This window comes from Vitis vinifera, chromosome 11 (genome assembly GCF_030704535.1).
Source record: "Vitis vinifera cultivar Pinot Noir 40024 chromosome 11, ASM3070453v1".
NCBI classification, from domain to species: domain Eukaryota; kingdom Viridiplantae; phylum Streptophyta; class Magnoliopsida; order Vitales; family Vitaceae; genus Vitis; species Vitis vinifera.
Window position 1 is genome coordinate 2,143,372 of NC_081815.1, and position 23,255 is coordinate 2,166,626.

The 23,255-nt window shown below is 33.3% G+C and overlaps 2 protein-coding genes across 2 annotated transcripts; one reads left to right on the top strand and one right to left on the bottom strand.

The window, feature by feature from the left end:
- Positions 1-1,357: 1,357 nt before the first annotated feature.
- Positions 1,358-5,858, bottom strand: LOC100247351 (IAA-amino acid hydrolase ILR1-like 4). The gene is made up of 5 exons (XM_002283011.4): positions 5,401-5,858; positions 4,864-4,989; positions 2,773-3,087; positions 2,150-2,278; positions 1,358-2,017 (listed from the first exon to the last, which is right to left on the bottom strand). The coding sequence occupies exons 1-5, from the start codon at positions 5,746-5,748 to the stop codon at positions 1,616-1,618; spliced, it is 1,320 nt and encodes a 439-aa protein (XP_002283047.1). The 5' UTR covers positions 5,749-5,858; the 3' UTR covers positions 1,358-1,615.
- An 11,819-nt stretch (positions 5,859-17,677) lies between these two features.
- On the top strand, positions 17,678-22,629 carry LOC100242218 (vacuolar protein sorting-associated protein 32 homolog 2). The gene is made up of 8 exons (XM_002283030.4): positions 17,678-17,950; positions 18,064-18,163; positions 19,818-19,917; positions 20,614-20,699; positions 20,794-20,885; positions 21,517-21,631; positions 21,814-22,009; positions 22,146-22,629. The coding sequence occupies exons 2-7, from the start codon at positions 18,092-18,094 to the stop codon at positions 22,003-22,005; spliced, it is 657 nt and encodes a 218-aa protein (XP_002283066.1). The 5' UTR covers positions 17,678-17,950; positions 18,064-18,091; the 3' UTR covers positions 22,006-22,009; positions 22,146-22,629.
- Positions 22,630-23,255: the final 626 nt, after the last annotated feature.

Here is a 23,255-nt window from a genome sequence, read left to right on the forward strand (position 1 = left end):
GAATCCAAATGTGTCATTCTACTGAACTTGCCATCATGGCTTACTAATAACATGTTTTGGTTGTAATGGCTTCATTATAATTGCCAATTTTTGAGATATCAGATGTATAACATTTGGCAGAAACCAACTATAGATGGTAAATACTGGTCTTTTTCACCTTCTTCTGTACCAATGGTATTATGGCTGTGCAGCTTCTATTTGTATGCATCAGTATGAGGTATGAAGTATGAACTGTAATTGATGTTAAGCTAAACAGGACCAATGAATGGTTCCCACAATGTTTGGTCAGAGATTGATTAAGTCTTCCATTGCTTATGCTCTTGGCCCATAGTCACAATTTAGCATATTGTTTGCCATTTAGGACTCCTGTCTTTCCTTAGTGTGCAACAGCAGTTTGAGGAATTCCCAGATACTTTTCTTTAAACAGAATAATTTTAATTAAATTTACGTTTTATTTCTTTCTGAAATTTTTGGGGTTTAGGGCGAGGAGGGAAAACTGCAAAGAGGAGGAGAAGCCCATCTAGATTGAACTCAGAAGTGAAGAAACTCTACAAGCTTAAAAAGAATGGAGACATCATATATAGGACAATAGGTTTGGGTATTGTTAATTGTACAGCACCCATGATCAACAAAGACAAAGCTAATAACAAGTATTTGAGATAACAATTATTGAAGTGATGGAATTCCCGATCCCTACGAATTCTTGCAATGGAGAATCAAGGCTTTTAGGTTCTCATTGTGTTCTTCAGTGTTCCTCTCACTGCAATACCCAACATTCCCTGCTGGTTTCATCGGCTGCAACCTTCTGGCGTCCTTTGGCCCTGCTTCAACCAGCCTGAAACATTCCATATACTTCCTAACATTTCGCTGAAATGACTCCCAAAACTTTTTACCATTACACCTACCTAAATCAAAGAGGTGGTCTCCTGAACATGGTCGATTTCGGTTTAAACATGTGTTACTACCAGGGGATGAAGATGAAGATGTGGACGATGGTAAAGTTCTAATACAGGGCTTGCGATTTGATGGGGATCTAGAGGAGGGAATGGCATTGAAGACCCATCTATCACATGTGACGTCAGATACAAACCCTACAGGCTCCATTCCAAAACCAATGCTTCTGATCCAGACTCTCTAAACATTCACTATGCTTGACTCTTTGAGTTGTGAAAATCCAAGAGAAACGAACCTAGTTTATAAGGCACAAGCTTGTACTCGTTTAGGCTTATCTTTTTGTACTATCATGGACCTAAATTTTGGCTGTCAATAACAAACTTTCTTAAAAAGGGGAGACTGATGACAGGCAATTACATTGCTTCTTTCCTTTGTGGAGAGAAAAAAGACAAGCTACATTCTATTTATTGAGCTAAATTATTGCATTTTACTCATATATCAATGTTTCCAATGTACCATATCTTCCTTAAATAGTTTTTCTTTCCTAGCAGATAAACATTAATTCCAGTGACCCTTCAACACCCTCCTTCCTTATGTACAGAGTATGAAACTTTAGAGCAGTCTCTGGTAAGTGGTAACAAATACACATTTAGTTTGTAAATTGTAACCATGCTCTATATTAGTTGAAGCCCTTACCCGGTATTGAGAAAATTTAAGCACCTCACAACTCGTCATGCAAACTTTCCTTTGGCGAAGTGATTATCGGTTGTTGATATTCCAGGAGGTACCTTGTGGCTAATGATGCATGTAGAGCTGCACCATATGGAAGTGCATCTTCATTGACGGTATAGTAGGGTGTATGTCCCAGTTCGAGCTGCCCCCTAGTTTCGTTTTTCATCCCCAGGTAGTAGAAGTATCCTGGAATGGCCTCTGCAAAAAATGAGAAGTCTTCAGCTCCCATCACCAGTGGCATTTCCTTGATATTCTGGGTACCAAGCATATCCCCTGCAACATTCTGGAAGTGCTTGTGCAAATCTTTGTTATTTGCAGTTACCGGGTAGAAAGGGTCGTTAAAATGCACTGTTGCATTGCACCTCTGTACGCTAGATTGTAATGTGATAACCTGTCACTTGCATTTGTAGAGAATCAATGTCACAATAAGATATGAGATTATAAAAAAGATTCTTTAGACATTTTCAAGTGCTAGTGCCATAATGATATAGAGCTCGAAATCAATGACTTTTATCCACTTTACCTCTTCAATTCGTTGTTTGAGTTGCAGAAAGCTTTCTTTTGAAAATGCCCTGAATGTGCCTCCGATTGTAACGGAATCAGGAATGACATTAAATGCACCGCCACCTTTGAATTTAGCAACTGTGACAACCTGCACAGTTTAATCATTTTCAAATTCATCCTCTAGAAACAGGGAATAGAATTGGAGAAAGGATAAGAGGAAAGATTTCTCAAATTCAAATGGATTGATTACATCACTCCATGGTCCTGAAAATGATCACTGTGATGCTCAAATACAGATTTGTTTCAAAATCCAAGCTAACAAAAAAAAAATGTAAGAATGGATTCAGGTTTTGTGAAGCATCCAAAATCCTGTAAATGAACTTTCGTAGATGTGGCTAACTATCAGGAATCAAAAGATGGGGATCAAACTCTTAACTGCAAATCTAGAAGGACCTTGCAAACCACAAATTTCAGATATTGCTAATCAATCGTTGGAGAAGGCCAAAAAACAACCCAACGCTACGACTATTCCTTGAAGAAGACAGGTTCTATTGTTTGTTCAATTTGATTGAATGAATTCAGCACAAAAGTAATTACTCTTAAATTAGACATAGGCAGCTAGTTCCAGAGAGGATGAAGTACCTGTGAATCCAAGGGATCAGCTTCACGGGAAACCAGTTGCTGCAAACTAACTATCACATTTGAAGCTGCCAATATTGGGTCTATGGAGTGCTGGGGAAGGGCTGCATGGCCCCCTTTTCCACTAATTACAGCATCAAAAAAACCACAGGCAGCTAAAACGGGGCCAGACCTGGAGGCCACTGAACCAATAGGTACACGAGGTGAGACATGCAGCCCAAAGATGGCATCAATGTTCTCCAATATTCCAGTTTCTAACATTTTCTTTGCCCCTCCGTCTCGTTCCTCAGCCGGTTGGAAAACAAGAACGACTGTTCCCTATTGAAACCAGAAGCGATAATCACAAAATTTCTTCCATAGAAGACATGAGTATTCTGCAATATTACTTACCATCTTACTGATACAGTATCATGAACAGTGATATATCCCAACATGCAAAGTTGACTTTAATCTTGCAAAAAGAAGGCATAAAGAACACCTTTATATCATGTATGATGTTCTAGTCAATAGTCACTAACCAGCTTTCTATAGGTAAATTGGCTGTGTCATTGATATTACTACCATTAGAGATGCAACTACACAATTTCAAAATATTTTCTCTTAGCTATTGCTCTGTTGGTTTTGGACTAAACTACTGCAAAGGTCCATTCTTACTTAAGTAACCAATTTAATTAAAAATGCATATTTTATCACCAATGGTTACAAAAGTAAATAAATCATAGGATTTATAAAAGAACTGGGTATAAGGAGTTTTTATGTTAGGAAAAGCCCTTCATCCCGTGACTTTGAGCATAAAGGTAGGTTCCTCAAAAGATACAAAGGATGGCCCAAAATTTCAATGAGAGTATAATGCCATGCCAAACTCCAATTTCATCATCTGATATTTGTGTGTGGAAGGGTGATAACTTAGAAGACTCTATGTAAGAGAATGTTCTAGGAAACTGTCAAATGTATAAAATGGTACAAAAACAAGAAAGGATGTAAGAATAAAGGTTCTAGTGAAAACCAAAACCAAGCTTAGCTTGTCCTAATCTGCCTATGACTAACATATCACATTTGGCTAACTCACCTCACAAACAAGAGCATCATACCAAATAACTTCATAATCAACACATGTTACCAAACAGATATTTCCAAACCAACAAGTTCAAAAACAGCCATACAAGTATACAACATATATTCATCCCACGAGTTCTAAAACAGTATCACACAAGAAATTTTCCAACTACCAAATAGATGAATTGAAAAGAAAACACTATTCTTAGCAATGACAACATATAACCAAAAACAAGTTCTAAAGCAACTGTATTCATTGCAGCGAGAAACAATTTCTTTCTAACCAAACATGTCAATCCTTTCTTGAAACTAGGGTTTGCAATATTAACTGTGAATCTCTTGGATTGGATTGGGTTGTGTTTGTCCTTGAGGTTTGGATTGGACTTCCATTTTATTTATTATTATGTAACCTACTGTTGCAATATTCTGTTCCCATATTCTCCTTTAGCAAAGCTGTTTGGGTGAAGACAAAGGCTGCAATACCATGCGACTACTAAAATGCCATTTTCTATTCATTACTGAACTGGCTAGATCGGAGCGCCAATTTCTTTCCATCTCTTTGAAAATTATTACTAATTTCTTTTACTTTATCTTCCTATGTCAAATTTAGGTTTCACTTCCTTCTGGATAAAACAAACAAGAACAACAACAAAATTCTCTCAACAGATGCATTCATTAAAATCTTTCTCATCCCCGTATACTTTCTTTTTTATAGTGAGTCACATAACCATGTTTATAACTCATTTATTTAGCACTAAAAAACTTTACATTTGTATAAAACTACAGAATCTGACATTCAAATTATACTTGTGAAATTATGATAGTTGCCATTTACTTCCTTTACCAATATTGTGTTTGCCATGAAACATTTTTTAACCGATAATGAAATCAATTTTCGATCATGAATTATTTAATGCACAATGCTAACTGAAACAACCTACCAACCGGTCATAAACCGAGACATAACAGGGGAATGATATGATATGCCATTTCAAGGCATAAGAAAGTTTGAAAAAAATGATAGCAAGAAACCTGCACCTGCAAATCGTGGCGATGCTTTTGAAGCATCTTTGCAGCACCAAGAAGCATCGCAACATGGGCATCGTGCCCACAAGCATGCATCTTTCCTGGAATTTTACTTTTATGCTCCCATTCTACACCCTCCTGTGCCAATCAAACATCCACTGTTTTTCAACAATTGCCTTATTTAATCATATACTATAAACAATTTCCATTCTCATAAACCTTAAAGCATTAACCCCCAGTGCAACCAAACAATCAAAATTCAAAACAACATGAGATTCTGATACATCTCCTAGTATGACTCAAAAATCCATTCTTCCTTTTTTTTTTTTTTTTCTTTTCTTTCCTTTCCTTTCCTTTCTTTTTCTAGCAATGCCTCTTAAACAAATTCATATAACGAGTAATACTAATGAAATTAGGGCAATAAAAAATTGTATTACCACGATCTAAGACCACAAAAACCAATAAAAATCAATTAAGAACAATTTCATTCCACATGCACCAAGGAAACACTTTTCCTGGAAAAAAATGCAACTTATATATATATAGAACCTGCATAGGCAGAGCATCCATGTCTGCTCTGATAGCAACGAAAGGAGGTTCGCCGGTGCCGATAAAGCCGACAACGCCGGTGACTGCAACTGGGAACCTATAGGGAATGTCCATCTTATCAAGCTCAGTTCTAATAAGTTTACTGGTCTCAAATTCCTCGAACCCAAGTTCTGGGTTCTCGTGGATTATCCTCCTAATGCCAACCATCCATTCAGAAATCTCAGGTTCTCTTGCATAATCGAGGAAGTCAGCCGAGATTTGTGCCAACCTCTCCGGGTTTGAGGAGCTGAGTGTCGCCACAAACATGTGGAGAATGAAAATCGAACGCAACCAGTTGCCCAAACCCATGATTTCTGCAACTGAGGTTTGAGATTTGAGGGGAGTTTGTGAGATTTACGGGGGTTTGAGAAATGGGCATGTGGGTGGCTTTTGTTTGGGAAACCAGAAAATGAGCAACCAGCTAACTACAAAAGTAGGGGTGATATCATCACGTGCGGTGGGAGATAGCAATATCTCTCGGAATCACAGTCTGCCACGTGGAAAAAACGTGTTAGATAAGGGTGTTTATGTCATTTTTTATTAAAACAAGGGTGGGTTGATAATTAATTGTCGGATGTTGGAACTTGGGAGCATGGATTAAATAGGAGAAAATTAGGGAGCAGTTGGTGATAATTGTCCTTATCTGAACAAGAAAATCCATCATCAGATTCCATACCTCAGGTTTATTTCCTTCTTTTTTTTTTTTTAATCTAATAAAAAATTCTGAATTCATTGGGGGCTCGGCTGGAGCTCACTCATCGACTAATGACTCAAAAGAGAAAGTACGAGCATTTAATTGTGACATCTTAATGAAACTTTCTTTCAAAAATTTACTTTTTGTCAAAAAGCATAAAGGGGAGAACAAGTATGAGGTGTTCAATACAATTATTAATAACAAAAATTATAAAAAACATCTTTTAAGGTAAAGTCTATCTTGATATTCCACATTTGGATAAGGAATAAAATTCATAACACTATATATATATATAAGTTTTTCTTAAACTTGTAAACTCATTTTCGACTTAAATTTGACAATATCATTGAATGTGAACCGTTATAAATAGTATCAGAGTCGATCCACATTGTGGGGGTTTATTTAACTCTGAAGTATTTGTCTATCTGTTTGACCTTACAATTTTATATGACACAACAATGACAATATGTTTGTATAAGAACTTTTATAATATCTCATATTAGATATGAGAGAAAGTTTCTAATAGTATTTATGTATTTTATCTCATTTTAAAAGTATTTGTTTATAAAAAAAAAAAAAGTTAAACAAAAATACCTATAATTTGGATATAATAATAGTTACATTAATAATATTAATAATATAAATTCATATCATAAATAATAATATTAATGAGGTGTTAATAATAATAATTTAATTAGTCTTAATATAGCATATAAAGCATAAAAGGGCAAAACAAAAAACAAAAAACCAAAAACAAAAATTTAGAAATGATCTAATGGGGTGTTTCCACAATAGTAACAATCAAAATATAATAATATTATTTTTAATATAATATTAAAAATATGAATAATAAGGTCAATAATAATCATGAATAATAACATGAATAATTCAAAATATTAATATTACAATAAATAATATTGATAATTAAGGAAAAAGTGAGTTTTGACTCACTAATTTGAAAAAAAAAAAAAACTACAATTTTTATAAATCGGTTTTATCTTCATCCATTTTAAAATATATGCTATTTTTCATAACTCAAATAATTATTTTCTAGAATGACCTTTTTACTTGTAATGTAAATAATACCAATTAACAATTCTTTTTACCATGAGAATTGATTTGAGATTAATAAAATAAAAAAATAAAAAATAAAAAATATAATTAAAACTAAAAAAAGCTTCAAAGTTAAAAGTATAAAAATAAAATATTAATTTTTACTTAGTTAAAGCACTTTAGTAGAAAATATGGTCATCGAGAAAGAACAAGAAATACAATGAGAGTAAATATTTTATTTTAAATTTTAAAGTTTTTTTATTGTACTTTTTTATGTATTTTAGTTTTAATTTATTTTTAAAATTTAAAATTTCTTATTTTATTGTTGATGTCAACTAACAAAATTTTTATTCAATTTTATTTAAAAATTTTGAGAAGATGAGGGGATTTGTATTATATAATATAGTATATAATATCATTATTAACTTATAAATATTTTATTTATTACTTGAGGATATTAGAGAATTTTTCTTAAATGCTTTGTATCTCATATTATATAGTAAAAAATTTATATTATATTTATCTGTAAAACACTATTATCAAATTAAAATGATAAATTAATTTTGAATAATTTTATTTAATATTATCAAGTAAAAGGGTATTTGGAGAAATAATTATTTGACTTATAAAAAAGTGCATATATTTTAAAATATTTTAAATAAATAAAGATAAAACTAATTTATAAAAGTTTGGTTACTTTTTCTATATTTTTTCAAATTAGTAACTCAAAACCCACTTTTTTCAATAATTAATAATAATAATAATGTATAAAAAATATAAAAGAAAAAATAAAAAAGCAAAGTTAGAGAAAAATAAGAGGAAGAGACAAAAAGAAAAAAAAGAAAAAAAAAAAAAGAAGAAGATATAGTCGGAGTTATAAAATTATCAACTTTAAATAAGGAAAATGTAATGTAAAAAAATTAGAGAACAAAAATAGAAAGAAATAAAAAGTAAAATAAAATAAAATTATATGTATATATTTAAACCAAATCAACGGTTTTTATATATTGTTTCAAAATCATTTTACTTAATTTTAATATTTCATATCAAGATTAAATAATTAAAAAATACATAATTTTTTAACTAATTATAATTATATTTGATTATTTTTATAATATTTTCATGATAAAGTCATTTGAAAATCATTTTCCTTATTTATTTTTTTATATTAACCTATAAAAATATAAAAATAGAAAGAAATAAAAAGTAAAATAAAATAAAATTATATGTATATATTTAAACCAAATCAACGGTTTTTATATATTGTTTCAAAATCATTTTACTTAATTTTAATATTTCATATCAAGATTAAATAATTAAAAAATACATAATTTTTTAACTAATTATAATTATATTTGATTATTTTTATAATATTTTCATGATAAAATCATTTGAAAATCATTTTCCTTATTTATTTTTTTATATTAACCTATAAAAATATATATATTTTTAAATTATTTATGTCTAAACACGGATTCTTTTTAAAAGCATTGAAAATAGAAATGCTATTAATTGAAATGTTACATATTAAAAACATTTTAGTAAAAATCAACTCTCAAATGCTTCATGAATCATTAAACGTGTTTTTCTAATTTTTAAAATATTATTTTTATAACATAATTATACATCTTAATTTTGTAGGTAAATAGCTTATCGATTCAAAATAATTTCCAAACATGCTTTTAACAACATTCCAAAGCTATATTTATTTTAGACACGGTATTAAATCACATCATAGGAAATTGTATTTAGGGTTCATTTATTGATTATATTGTAACTACTTTAAAATAGGGTTACAACTTAGATCGGTTGATCGGGTTAATAGCTAATTCAAGTCCAATTCAAATCAAGAAACAATCAATCAAAATTCAACTTAATTTGACCTTTAATCCAAAATACTTAGGGGGTGTTTGTGATAGGTCCCAGTCAAAGCCAGAATATAATTCTCTTTGGGTGAGAATAAACCACAGAGTTTGAATCAAATCTTTGTTGTCTTCTTATTGAATCTGATAGAATTTAAATACATAAAGTTCAACCACTTCCTACAAATAAGGAAACAACTACTCAACATGTTGCAAATACGTAGCTATAACTGCATGACCCACTCCTTCCACTCCTTTGCAAATATGTGAACATTGAGAACAACTTGGACTAAGTCTTTGACAACACATCTTTGACAGCACATCCATTTTCCCATGCACAGTCTGTTCTCCTTACACTAATAGGCACACGTGTTGATCTTCTTAGCTTATCATTGCCCCATTCTTTCAGTCGAACTTTGTTATCCAGATTCAAATTAATATACTTGTTGCGCAACTCCTGGGTATTTTCCCATGTAACATCTTCTTTTGGAAGCTTTTTCCACTGGACAAGGCTTTCTTCAACAAAACTTGACTCTTTCTTAACCCACCTAGTATTCAAAATAGCTTCAGGTTCCATAATAATCTCACCATCATCAGTTAAGGATGGCAACTCAGTGCTGGTGGCCTTAGTCTCCCATACCTGCCTTTTAAGCAGTGAAACATGAAAAACAGGGTGAATTCGAGAACCTTCAGGCAACTTGAGTTTGTAAGCTACTTTTCCAACCTTTTCTTCAATTTGGTATGGGCCATAAAAGCGACTGGCTAACTTTTGGTACGCCCTCCTAAAGATAGTTTGCTAGCAATAAGGATGGAGTTTAAGGAAGACCAAATCCTCCACTTGGAATTCCATGTTCCTTCTTTTTTAATTTGCCACTTGTTTCATTCGATTAATTGCTGCATGTATTTGATCTTGAGCTACTGTAAAATGGCATTTCGAGATACCAATGTCTGGTCCACCTCATTCACAGAAGATGCTCCAACTTGATAGTTTGGAATACTTGGTGGTGGTCTCCCATAGAGAGCTTGAAAAGGGGTCATCCCAATAGAGGAGTGGTATGTAGTGTTGTACCAAAATTCAGCCCATGGAAGAAAAGAACTCCATTTTCGAGGTTGTTGAGAAACAAAACAACAAAGATATTGCTCGACGCACCTGTTAACTACCTCAGATTGATTGTCGGTTTGGGGATGATAGGCAGAGCTCATGTGCAGCTTAGTACCCGACATTTTGAAGAATTCACGCCAAAAGTGACTTATGAAAATGGGATCTCTGTCACTAATAATTGATTTTGGCAAGCCATGAAGCTTGACAATCTCTTCCACAAAATTTTCAGCTACCATTTTTGCCGTGTAAGGATGCGACAAAGCTAAAAAATGAGTTGATTTACTCAGGCGGTCCACTACCATAAAAATAGTGCTTTTGCCATTAGATGGTGGTAATCCCTCAATAAAACCCATGGTGATGTTGTCCCAAACTTGGCAAGGGATAGGCAATGGTTGAAGAAGACCAACTGGAGATAAAGTTTCTGCTTTATTCTTTTAGCAAACAGTGCATGAGGTTACATATTGTTGAATCACCTTATGCATTGATGGCCAATAGAATTGTTGTGTCAATCGCTTGTATGTTCTCAATACCCCAGAATGTCCTCCATATGGTGAGTCATGGAATTCCTGCAATAACTGATTGACAAGTTGGGAATTAGGAGGAATTACTACACTGTTTTTGTAACATACCAAACCATTTTGCCACTTGTAGGGTGCTCCAAGATTTGCAGTGGCAAGCTTGCCAATTCGGACCATGTAGGGATGCTCGTTGGCTTCCTTCTTGATTGCATTCCACAAAGATGTTTGAGGGACAAAAAGAGTATTAAGGCTAGGGTTGCCTGTTACTCTTGACAAAGCATCAGGAGCAGAATTCTCCCTTCTCGGTTTGTAAGTGATCTCATAGTCATACCCCAACAATTTGGATACCCACTTTTGTTGTTCTGGCGTCACTATGCGTTGCTCCATTAAATACTTGAGGCTGCATTGGTCAGATTGGATGTAGAATTTTTGGCCCAACAAGTAAGGTCGCCAAGTCTGAATAGATTGAACAATGGCAAGCATTTCTTTGGCATAGGTAAACCATGATTGCTTAGTGATTCCTAAGGCTCGGCTCATCAATGCTATGGGTCTCCCTTGTTGAGTTAGCACTGTTTTAATTCCAGCACTTGAAGCATCAAATTCAATGACAAATGGTTCATTAAAATTAGGCATAGCAAGGGTAAGAGTAGAAGTCATTGCTTGCTTCAAAGCCTTGAATGCATCCTTGGTTTCTTCCGTCCATCTAAATTGCCCCTTTTTTAAGAGATTGGTGAGTGGCCAAGCTATAACTCCATAATTGCGGACAAACTTTTTGTAATAACCTGTAAGGCCTAAGAATCCTCGCAAGTCAGAAACATTTGTGGGTCTAGGCCAATTAAGCATAGCCTTAATTTTCCCTTGGTCCACCTTGACACCTTGTGGAGTTACAATGTGACCCAAATATTCAACTTCTTGCTGGCCAAAGGCACACTTGCCAAGCTTGATGAAAAATTTGTGATGCCTTAATATTTCAAAAGCCTTTTTAACATGTTCAATATGCATGATCCAATTGGGGCTATAAATTAGAATATCATAAAAAAAAACTAACACAAATTCTCGAAGATATGGCCAAAATATTGAATTCATAATAGCCTGAAAAGTTGAAGGAGCATTACACAAGCCAAAAGGCATAACCACATATTCATAATGACCATTGTGTGTACGAAAGACAGTTTTGTGAATGTCTAATGGGTGTACCCGTACCTGGTGATAACCTGATCGGAGATCAAGTTTAGTAAAGAAGGTTGCCCCATATAGTTTGTCAAGCATATCATCAACGGTTGGAATAAGAAATCTATCATTGATGGTTATAGCATTAAGGACTCTATAGTCAGTACAAAAACGCCAAGTTCCATATTTCTTTTTTACTAACAGAACAGGTGAAGATAATGGACTTGCGCTAGACCTTATTAGCCCCAATTTTAACATGTCATGAACATGCTTTTCTATTTTAGCTTTTTGAAAGTAGGCATACCTGTATGACCAGACATTAATTGGCTCAGTCCCCTCTTTGAGATTGATGTGGTGATCTATCTCCCTTTCTGGTGGAAGCTGCTTTGGTTCCTGATACATGTCCTCAAATTCTTGTAACAACTGCTGCATTTCTGGTTGAATTCCTTGAGACACTTCTTCCATGGCTGCATGTAGACAGACGACGAATATGGAGTTTCTCTGCTTTATCTCTTTTGAAATTGTTTTGAATTTCATAGGCTGAATTGGTTGGTTGTCAATTCCTTCTAGTTGATGACGCTGGTGCTTCCACGAAAACTCCATTGTCATTCTTTTCCAATCACAAACCACCGTGCCCAATTGTTCAAGCCAGTGGACTCCTAACACCATATCCAACCCAATCAGCGGTAATGAATAAAGAGTTAAGGTAAATGGAATACCTTGCGATAGGGCTGAAACATTTTCAAATCTCCCTTAGCACTTTAGAGGATCACTATTAGCTACTTTCACATTAAAGGGTTCAGTTGGTACCACCGGTAATTGCAATAGTTCAGCTATCCTCTCATTGATAAAATTGTGGGTTGACCCACCATCAATAAGAACAATTAGTTCATGGGGTCCCACTTTAGCCGAGACTCACATGGTTGTGGCTATTGACCACCCAATGAAAGCATGGAGTGAAATTTCAGGTTCTCCTCGAAGGTGGTGTGAGCTTCCACTTCGTCATTTTCCTCTTCGTCATAGTTTCCTTCAAGCAAAAGTAGCTGCGGTCCTTTGCATTTGTGTCATAGTGCAAATTTCTCATCGCAATTAAAACAAAGGCCTTGAGCACGCCTCCTCTGCATCTCAGCCCAAGTGAGTCGTTTCATTGGTGAAAGGGTCTTCGTTTTCGTTGGAGAAGAGCCAATAGTGGTCCTGCTGAATGGACGTGCAGCCGTCTCATAACGGTTCAACTGCTCGTCTCGCATCCTAGCCAAACTGATGGCTTCCTTCAAGGATTTTGGCTTAAACATCTGAATCCCATCTGTTATTTCAGCTTTAAGACCTCCCATAAATGTGCCAACCAATGCCTTTTGAGTCCACCCCTGAACTCTATTCCCCAATCTCTCAAATTCTCTTTGGTACTCACGCAAGAATCCCGTTTGTCTTATTTTTTATAAAGACTCGTCAAAGTCTTCGCAATCTGTTGGACCAAAGCGAGACCATAATTTCTCTATAAAAATGTCCCACGTCACCTCCTTCCTTTCCTCATGATAAGCCTTGCGCAACCACTGCCACCATTGATTTGCCTCCCCTTCCAAATGAAAGGAAGCCAAAGACACCTTTTGTGTTTCCAAAGTGCCCTGGTATTCAAAGAATTGGTCGACACGCGTAAACCATTCTGTTGGGTCGTCACCAGAATACTTGGGAAATTCAAGCTTGGCGAACTTAGAGGAAAACATTGGTCGTCCCCCTTTTGTGTTTTCACTAGAACGACCATAAGAAGACTGTCCGCTGCGTTCATTGATGTTGCTAGAGGCTGGGTCTTGCCTTGTACTCAAAACTTCAGAGATCTTACTGATAGCATTCTCTAGTTGATGTAGTTTGTCATTAACACCCAGCTCCATTATGCTCAAATTAGCTTGAATCCCCCCAAGACCCACTTCTAAATTCTCGATTCTTTCTTTGTTGGTGGCCATGATGTATGGCTCTGATACCAATGATAGGTCCCAGTCAAAGCCAGAATATAATTCTCTTCGGGTAAGAATAAACCACAGTGTTTGGATCAAATCTTTGCTGCCTTCTTATTGAATCTGATAGAATTTAAATACATAAAGTTCAACCACTTCCTATAAATAAGGAAACAACTACTCAACATGTTGCAAATAAGTAGCTATAACTACATGACCCATTCCATTCCTTCCACTCCTTTGCAAATATGTGAACATTGAGAACAACTTGGACTAAGTCTTTGACAACACATCTTTGACAGCACATCCATCTTCCCATGCACAGTCTGTCCTTCTTACACGTACCCTGGATTTCTAATAGGCACACGTGTTGATCTTCTTAGCTTATCAGTTTGGTATATAGGAATAAGGAGTGAGAATAGACATATCAGTCTTTTTCTTCCTTATTCTTATGTTTGGATAAATGTTAAGAAGATAGAAATGAAATAAAAAATTATTCAGGCAGAAATCAAATCCAACTTATAAGTCGGATTTGAATTAATCAAAAGTAGGTGGTATTCTGATTCATTAAACCCATTTGATAATATAAAATAACATAAATTTACTATTTTACCCTCTTATTTCATTCTTCAAGCCCGACGCTTATCTTCTTTGCAAAGCTAGAGACTCATTCATCATCCACTTCTATGCAACAAGTGATTCTCCCAAACTAAATCAATCAAACCTTCCACGACATTTAGAAAAAAAAAATTCAATTTCTAATTTTTAGGGTTTTGAATGAAATTTGAATTCTTTTATTTCTTCTTTTGGAAATAGGAAAAACTTTTGCTAGCTTTGAGAATTTAAATATTATAATAAATATTTTTTTTCTTCTTTTTTGGTAAAATATAATTTTATAACTACTTAAGCATGACAAATTATTCAAATTTTTAATAAAAATGATAATTGAATATTTGTACATTAGGGTCATATGATTTTTTATAGTTAATTTTTTATTTATTAAGTATATATATTTTTTAGTCTTATTATTTAATAACAAAAAAACTCTCAAAATTTATTTATTTTAAATAAAAAAAATTATTTTAAATTATATGGAAGGATATTATTGTAAATTTATTTCTTTTTCATTTCCATTCCTATTATTATCAAACATTGGAATGGAAACAAATAATCATTTCAATCTTGCATTCCTAAGTTCATTCAAATAATCTGGATAATGAAAAAATAATCTCCTCCAGCCATTACACTTAGGGGGTGTTTGGTACAAGGGAATAGGGAGTGAGAATAGACATCTCATTCCTTTTCTCCCTTATTCCTATGTTTGGATAAATGTTAAGAAGGTGGAAATGAAATAAAAAATTATTCCGGCAGAAATCAAATCCAACTTATGAGTCGGATTTGCATTCATTAAAAGTAGGTGGTATTCTGATTCATTAAACCTATTTGATAATATAAAATAACCTAAATTACTATTTTACCCTTTTATCTTGTTCTTCAAACCCGATGTTTATCTTCTTTGTAAAGGTAGAGATCCATTCACCATCCACTTCTTATCTTCTTTGGAAAGTTAGAGACCCACTCATCATCCAATTCTCTGCAACAAGTGATTCTTCCAAATTGAATCAATTAAACCTTCCACGATATTTAAAAAAAAAAAATCAATTTCTAATTTATAGGGTTTTGGATGTTCATTTTGATTGTTGGATCTAGGATTTGTCATTGTTTGCTGCAACTAGGTTCTGAAAACTCCCTTGTACATCTTTGATCAGGTTTACCTTATTTTCTCTTTCTTCTTCTACTTCTTTATATGTGTTTCTTCTTCTCTATAAATCGATTAATTTTTTTTTATTAATTTATGTTTGGAATCTTTGATGTTTCTTTATCTTGTATTAATGGAAACTGGAGAGAAAAATTGAAATGGTTGGAAAAAGATTTTTCAATTTCACGTGTTTACAATATTGAAAATTTTTAATGGTTAGGAAAAAAATAAAAAGATATGATACTTAGAAAGTTATGGTACTTAAAAATATTGAAGATTTTTCGATCTCCATATTGCATCCTTGTTAATTTATTGTCGTTAGGTTGGATTGATAGAAATTTTAGGTTGGATTTTGTTTCATCAATTTCCTATGAACTTTTTTATTGATTTGATGGCTTAATTTTGGAGGATATACTAGTTGTAGATTTTAGTAGATATGGTACTTATATTGAGAACTAGAATGAAGTTTGTGTTTTTTTATTTCCTTTTTTGCAAATAAGAAATAAGTATTTGGTAGCTTTGACAATTTATATGTTCTTATATTTTTTTTCTTTTTTTTTCTTAATAAAATATAATTCTATAGCTTTTGCATGACAAATTATTTAAAATTTTGATAAAAAAAAACGAATATTTAAAATTTTTTAAGGTTATGGATTTTATCGGATATGATACTTGTTGAAAATTAGAATAAATTTGAATTCTTTTATTTCCTTTTTTGAAAATAGGAAAAACATTTACTAGCTTTGAGAATTTAAATATTATAATAAATAATTTTTTTTTTTGAAAAATATAATTTTATAACTACTTAAGCATGACAAATTATTCAAATTTTTAATAAAAATAATAATTGAATATTTGTGCATTAGGGTTATACGATTTTTTATGGTTAATTTTTTATTTATTGAGTATATATATATTTTTTAGTCTTATTATTTAATAACAAAAAACCTCTCAAATTTTATTTTTTAAAAATAAAAGTAAAAATAAAAAAATATTTTAAATTATATGTAAGGATATTATTGTAAATTTATTTCTTTTTCATTTCCATTCCTATTATTATCAAACATTGGAATGGAAACAAATAATCATTCCAATCTTGCATTCTTAAGTTCATCTAAATGTTACAAATGGAATCATCAAATTCATTCCATTCCACTAAGAAATAGGAAAGGAAACAAAATATTATTTTCATTCCCTATTCCGACGTACCAAACACCCCTTAGATGGAATCATCAAATTCATTTATATTCACTAAAAAATAGGAATAGAAACAAAATTTTCATCTCCTTTCCTTATTCTGACGTACCAAACACCCCCTTAGCTCAACCTCATTATTCTAAACTCCAGTTGAACTCAAGTTGGTCAGGTTAAATTTAAGTTGATTGGATTAGACTTGAATTGATTGAGTTATATAATTCAAAATCTATACATAGTGGTTTTTTAATTAATTTATTTTTATATATTTATACCGAAATTTAAATAATAAATTACATAAAAAATTTGAGATAACAATAAAAAATGAAAATAAACTCATACATTAAAAAAAATGAAAAAGTGTATGATATAAAAGTAAAATAAACTCATATGTTTTTTTTAAATAAAAAATATATGATATAATTATAATTTGATATTTTTCTTTAAAATGTAAAAAAATAAATATTATCATAATAAACATTATAAATAATAAAATAAAAAATAAAAAACGATTTTGGCTAGGCTCGGGGTTGTTCAAAACTTAACTTGAACCTAACTCAAATTGAATTTAGATTGAAAAATTTTAATTAAAGCTCAAAAATGTTTGCCCTAACCCACCCAAATATCGGGTTAGGTTTGGGTTGGATCAGACCAACCTGTCCAAGTTGTACCCTACTTTTAAGAAGGAAATTCATGCATATTTTAAATTTTTTTTCTCATACATTTTAATTTTGAATCTCAGTATAGTTTTCAATTCATATACTAGCTGCTATTAAAAAAAAAACCAAATACTGAAGAATTTCTATCATTTTATGAATATTTATTTTATTAGGCCATTTTTATTTCACATAAATAGGGCAAAATGTGGTCTAATGAGAAAAAGAAAAAAGAAAAAAAAGAAACATGGGCATAAATATCTTCGAAATTTCTTTACGTTGAGACCAAAACGGAGAAACTGATCCCCAAAGTCGACCACAAGTCTGATGTGGGACCCTAACAAATCAGCAACCAAATGGAATCCGCGTGTACGGCCACGATAAAAGGATGATGACTCCAAACGCGACGTTAGGGAGAGGCAAAAGACCGGAACTTTTTCTCACGTCTCTTTTCTATTTTCATCTTCAACACGCCTAAGCAATCCCTTTGAATCTCCCTCTCCTACTTCTTTTTTCTTTCCCTCGAAGAACCCTAATCTCAGTTTTATTCACAGGTCTGCGATTGCCTTCGATCTTTTTTGGTGTAAAGAATTTCAAATTTTTTGGAATTAGGGCTTCTTGTGATCTAATCGTGTTATTAATTTTTAAATTTTTGCAATTTTGGAAGATCGGGGTTTAATTCCAGGGAATCGGCCATGTTTACCCGAATTTTCGGCAAGCCTAAGCAGGAAGCCAATGCTTTAACAACGTTGGACAAATTAAACGAGGTTTGTTGTCTGATTTGAATTTTGTAATTTATTATATTTGATTCAATGAGTTTACGTGGGGTTATTGGGATTTGGAGTGTTCTTTGCGTTTAATTCATTGTATATGAAACACTGAATTGCATTTAAGGGTGCTGGGGTTATGGTTTGGAAGGAGTAGAATCCTTAACGGCAAAGAACATAAATAAATAAATAAAAAGTAGAATTTTGCATGGTCAGCTTTCTTCAGGATTCAGGAACTGAGGTGATCGATGGACTTCAGTGGTTGTAATAAAGATGAACTTTTTCCTCAAGACCACAAAATGATAATTTGGAGCAAAATACAAACTGGAGTAATTCCATATTCTGGAGAGAGCACTTAAATATGATTGGAGGCTGCCTGTCGCAAGAGGCACCTGAAACGCTGTTTCAACTCTGATTCTTATAGGGTAATAGGAAATATTCCAGATTTTGATGACATTGAATAGAGTTTGATTGCAAAATTATAATTGGACAAGGAATAACCTTTAGTAATCGTATATTTCTATCTTATATATTTGGAAATGTAAAATTACCATCGATTTTTAGAAGGAAATGGGTTTGTTCCTTTCAATTGTTTGTTTGAATGCAACAGGGCATCTGATTATAATTAGGTGGAGCTGTCCCCACCTTTTGTAAAAAAATTACTGTTATCCTCTCTCCTCTTTCAACCCAATCACTTTCCCTTTATTTGTTAGTTTTCTCTGTATTTTTGTCCCAGAAGAATAAAAATATTGTTGAGTGTGTCATATGATATTTCAGTTTGAGTTTGATATTCATTGTCTCCATCTCTCAGTTGTGTTGAAATCTGCCACTGGTGTGAAAGAAATATCATTGAATTTTGAGAGAAATGTAATTATTATCTTCAACATTGTATACAAAAAAGGATCCCTGCTCACAAATTGTATTGGCCAAGATGCATTGGAGGCCACTATCCTAATATGTCTGATAGCTTGCAGAATTATATCGAAATTGGACCATAGGCTACTTCAAATTTTTGGGATAAGGTTTCATGGTTTGGGTGTAAGGGTACATAATGATGGTGTAAATTCATGTCTATCAAAAAAAATGATGGTGTAAATTCACAGCTCAAGTCTACAAAACTATAAAATTTCAGAATATCCCTATTGTTGAGTTCAAGAAAACTTAGACAACAACTTCAGATAACTTCCCCAGAGAAAAGAAATGAAATATTACTAATATTTTAGCTAAAATTGACTATAAAAGAAAATCCCAAATGGGCCTGAATCTTGGTTCCTGAGGTGAATTGCTTTGAGCTTTGGAGCCTTCATTTCCATGCCTTCTGCAGACCCTTGTTTCTAATGCTGCTGCCATTGATCTCCATCATAGAAAGATTTTGAAGGTCCAGTATTCTTAGTTTTCTAGAACATAACATGTTGAATCAACTCTTAATGTGAGATAACTATCAAAACCCATTTTGGATTTTTTTTTTGCCTCAATCACTGGAAGCTTTGTTGGTACATGTAATAGGAATCACCTTTGTTTTCCATATTGCTAAGATGTATGTTACATCTGTCAATGATGTTTAACATTTTTGCTTGTAATTATTATTGCTTTAACCCATTTTGCCACTGTTGTTAACCTGAACTTTTTTTTTTTTTTTCTCTGTATTATATAGACACTTGAAATGCTAGAGAAAAAAGAGAAAGTACTTCTAAAGAAAGCTGCTGCTGAGGTTGAAAAGGCCAAGGAATTCACTAGGGCAAAAAATAAAAGAGGTATGATTGCAAAATGCATGCATTTTTTTACTGAAAATATCATTTTCATGGTGTTATGTCTTTGATTATTTTGTGTGTTTAAGTGCTTGAAATTTTACTTATTTGACATCTATGCACATACACGCGCTACATGATGTGTGATTTTTCTTTGGATTTTGCTATACTTTTTGTGCTTTTTCTCATGTAATGCATCCCTTTTGGTTTTCTGGTGCAGCATGCACTCTTTTTAGTACAGGGAAATTCCTGAAAGAAAAGATTCATGAATTTTTTTTCCCCTTCTTAAGTAAAACCATAAAGCCACATAACTGAAATATTTTGATAATGACACCGGAAGAAAAAAGCACATTATTTTTCCGTAGTCAGCAGACTTGCAAACACTGGCATACTCAATGCAGATTGACCTGCCTACTCCATTGCTTTGTACTGAACATTCAATAACCACGGAATGTAACCCGACCAATATAGTAGTTCATTTTGTCAAAATCTGTGGATACTGATAGTTTCCTGTTGATACTTTTAATCAGCAAAAATCGTAAAACAGCCAACTAGGTTTTTGTTATTTTTATTTTTTAATTTTTATTGTGTTTTCATTATTATTTGGTTTGGATCTTAGATCGAGGATATGTTGCTGTGTTTTTCAAATCAACAATTTAGATGTCTTCTTGTCGAATTCCAACTTATTTTCCCATTATGCAGCTGCTATACAGTGTTTGAAAAGGAAGAGGCTATATGAACAGCAAATTGAACAGCTTGGGAATTTCCAATTGCGCATTCATGATCAGGTGACCTTGTATTATTGTGTTAACTAATGTTTCAAACTTCAAATTGTGCTTCAAGGATTATCTAATTGCTATATCATATGTATTGATGTTACAGATGATAATGTTAGAAGGTGCAAAAGCAACTACTGAGACAGTGGATGCATTAAGAACTGGAGCTGCTGCAATGAAGGCAATGCAAAAAGCAACGTAAGTATAGCTGTTTATTTAGCGTCTTTGTAATTCCTAAAGCTTCTTCTTCAGAATTACTATCTTGCTATGTTAGTGATATAATTTATTATGATACAATGATAAATTTTGCCAGATTTCTTAAATTCTAAATGCTCTTCTGAAACCAAACATAACGCACCCGAAAAAAGGCCACTTCCTGATGTCAAACATTGTTTGGTTGCATGTGATTAGATGTAAATCATTATTTTTTAACCCTAATTTTCTTTTTAGTACAAAAGCTAACTCTATTTGAAAAAGAAAAAAAGAAAAAAAACGAAGTCAAATTAATTTTATACAAGGACAGAAGAAATATTAACATCTTGGTTTCCCATAAACGCCTCATTCAAGATTCTTGAAGCCATGTGGTATTATGTATTCTTGTTTAGAGGTGGAAAAAAACTGCTGCCTTGTCATCATGTTTTGCAAACTTATCAAAGTTCAGATCTGCAGAATATTTAGACTTTAACCACCAACATAAACTCTCAAAGATATTGCCTATTTTTCTCTGATTCATTAAGCATGCTGCATGAGACCATGGGAAAATGTCTTAATCTTAGTAATTAAGCAAAATTTTAACTGACGTGTTTGAAAATGATATTGGATTCTGCAGGAATATTGATGATGTGGATCAGACAATGGATGAGATCAATGAGCAGACTGAGAACATGAAGCAGATTCAGGAAGCATTGTCAACTCCCATTGGTTCAGCAGCTGATTTTGATGAGGTCTCTTAAAACACTCCTAGACTGTCCTAAACTCCAATTGGCTGCATTCAAGACAATTTTTTCTTTCTCATTGGATTGTCAGCCAATGGCTACAGCTTTGAAGATTTTCTTTTTCTCTTCCTGTTGTATTGTCAGCCATTGAATATATCTGACAGAGAGTCAAAACATCACTGTTTTTGCAGGATGAGTTGGAAGCAGAACTTGAGGAACTGGAAGGCTTTGAGTTGGAGGAACAACTTCTTCAGCCTGCAACAACTGCTCCTGCAGCTCCAGTCCATGTCCCAGCTGGCCGCCAACCAGCTCGTGCTGCTCCTCAGAAGCGCACAGCTGAGGAAGACGAACTTGCTGCATTGCAGGCTGAGATGGCACTTTAAGCAGGTCCTTTTTCTCTATTCTGTATGAAAGTCTTTCAGTTAATCCATGCAGCATTCAAATTCTATTAGTGTGGTCATTGTTACAGTAATGTGCTTAATCTATTAGTTGACTGATAAGTGGTTTGTTTATACTATTGCAGTCTGGAATGTATACTGCTGGATATTCGACGTCAATTGTTTTTTAGTTTGAACGATTTGAGGCCATACACACGAATCACCTAAGAAGCTGAGACTCTTGCCATACTGATACTTATAAAGAGTTATTTGCTGGTTTTCTTGTTTTCTTTATCTTCCAGGTATTGTTGTGCAGAATGAATGGAGATTATGTAAAGAATCAAATTGTATTGATGTGGAATAGTGCAAATCCTATCGTGCATCCATTCTTCTGTTGTATGGGTTTACCGGTAAACAGACAATGTGTATAAAGGTGGCATAAACTAAATGCTTCTCCTTTGTATTCTGCCTTTTGGAGCTTCTAAGGGTTTGTTTCCTTTCACATTTTGTGGACAATTGTTTTAACATTTTGTTAAGGCCTTAACTGAGAGCTTATTTGTTATCTCCCATGTTATAAGAGTATATTATAGGGGCATATTCCATGAATAAAGGATTATAGTGTGCTTTGGATGTGGTTCAAGTCTTCGAGATGTCAGTTAGTCACCAGTGGATAGAGGGTTATGTCACTTGATGGATCCCCCTAGATCGTCTCTATTAAGGATTGATGGTGGGATTTTTCCCCATGAACATTCCTAAAGCCTTGTGAAGATGTCATTTTCATATTAAAAAAAGAAAAGAAAGAATAAATAAATAAATGAAAAGGAAAGAAAGAAAATGAATGAAAGAACATTATACAGCTTGTCAATTTATATGCATTCATTCCATTTAAAGGAAAGTGGTCAATCCACCACTATGAATTTCTCTTCTTTCGAGTGGAAAATGGACCGAAAGCTATATGAGAGATGAAAGTGTTTTCTCATGCCAATCATGCCGTCTTCCAATTTAGCATTAGTCCATTTAGGTTGGAAAGGTTACACGAACTCTGCAAATGATTGATTCTCCAATTGGTTGAGCAATTTTTGCAGCACCAATGAGGGGAAAGTTTACAGAAAAACCCCATGAATGGGTCATCCCCCAATCTCAATTCAGCAGCTCCCCTGCTTGGCAATCTCAATCTCAATTCAAATGGGGCTTCCTCTCCTTTCTTTCTGAGGTGGTTTCTGAAGTATTTATCATGGCAAAAACCAAAAGGCTTG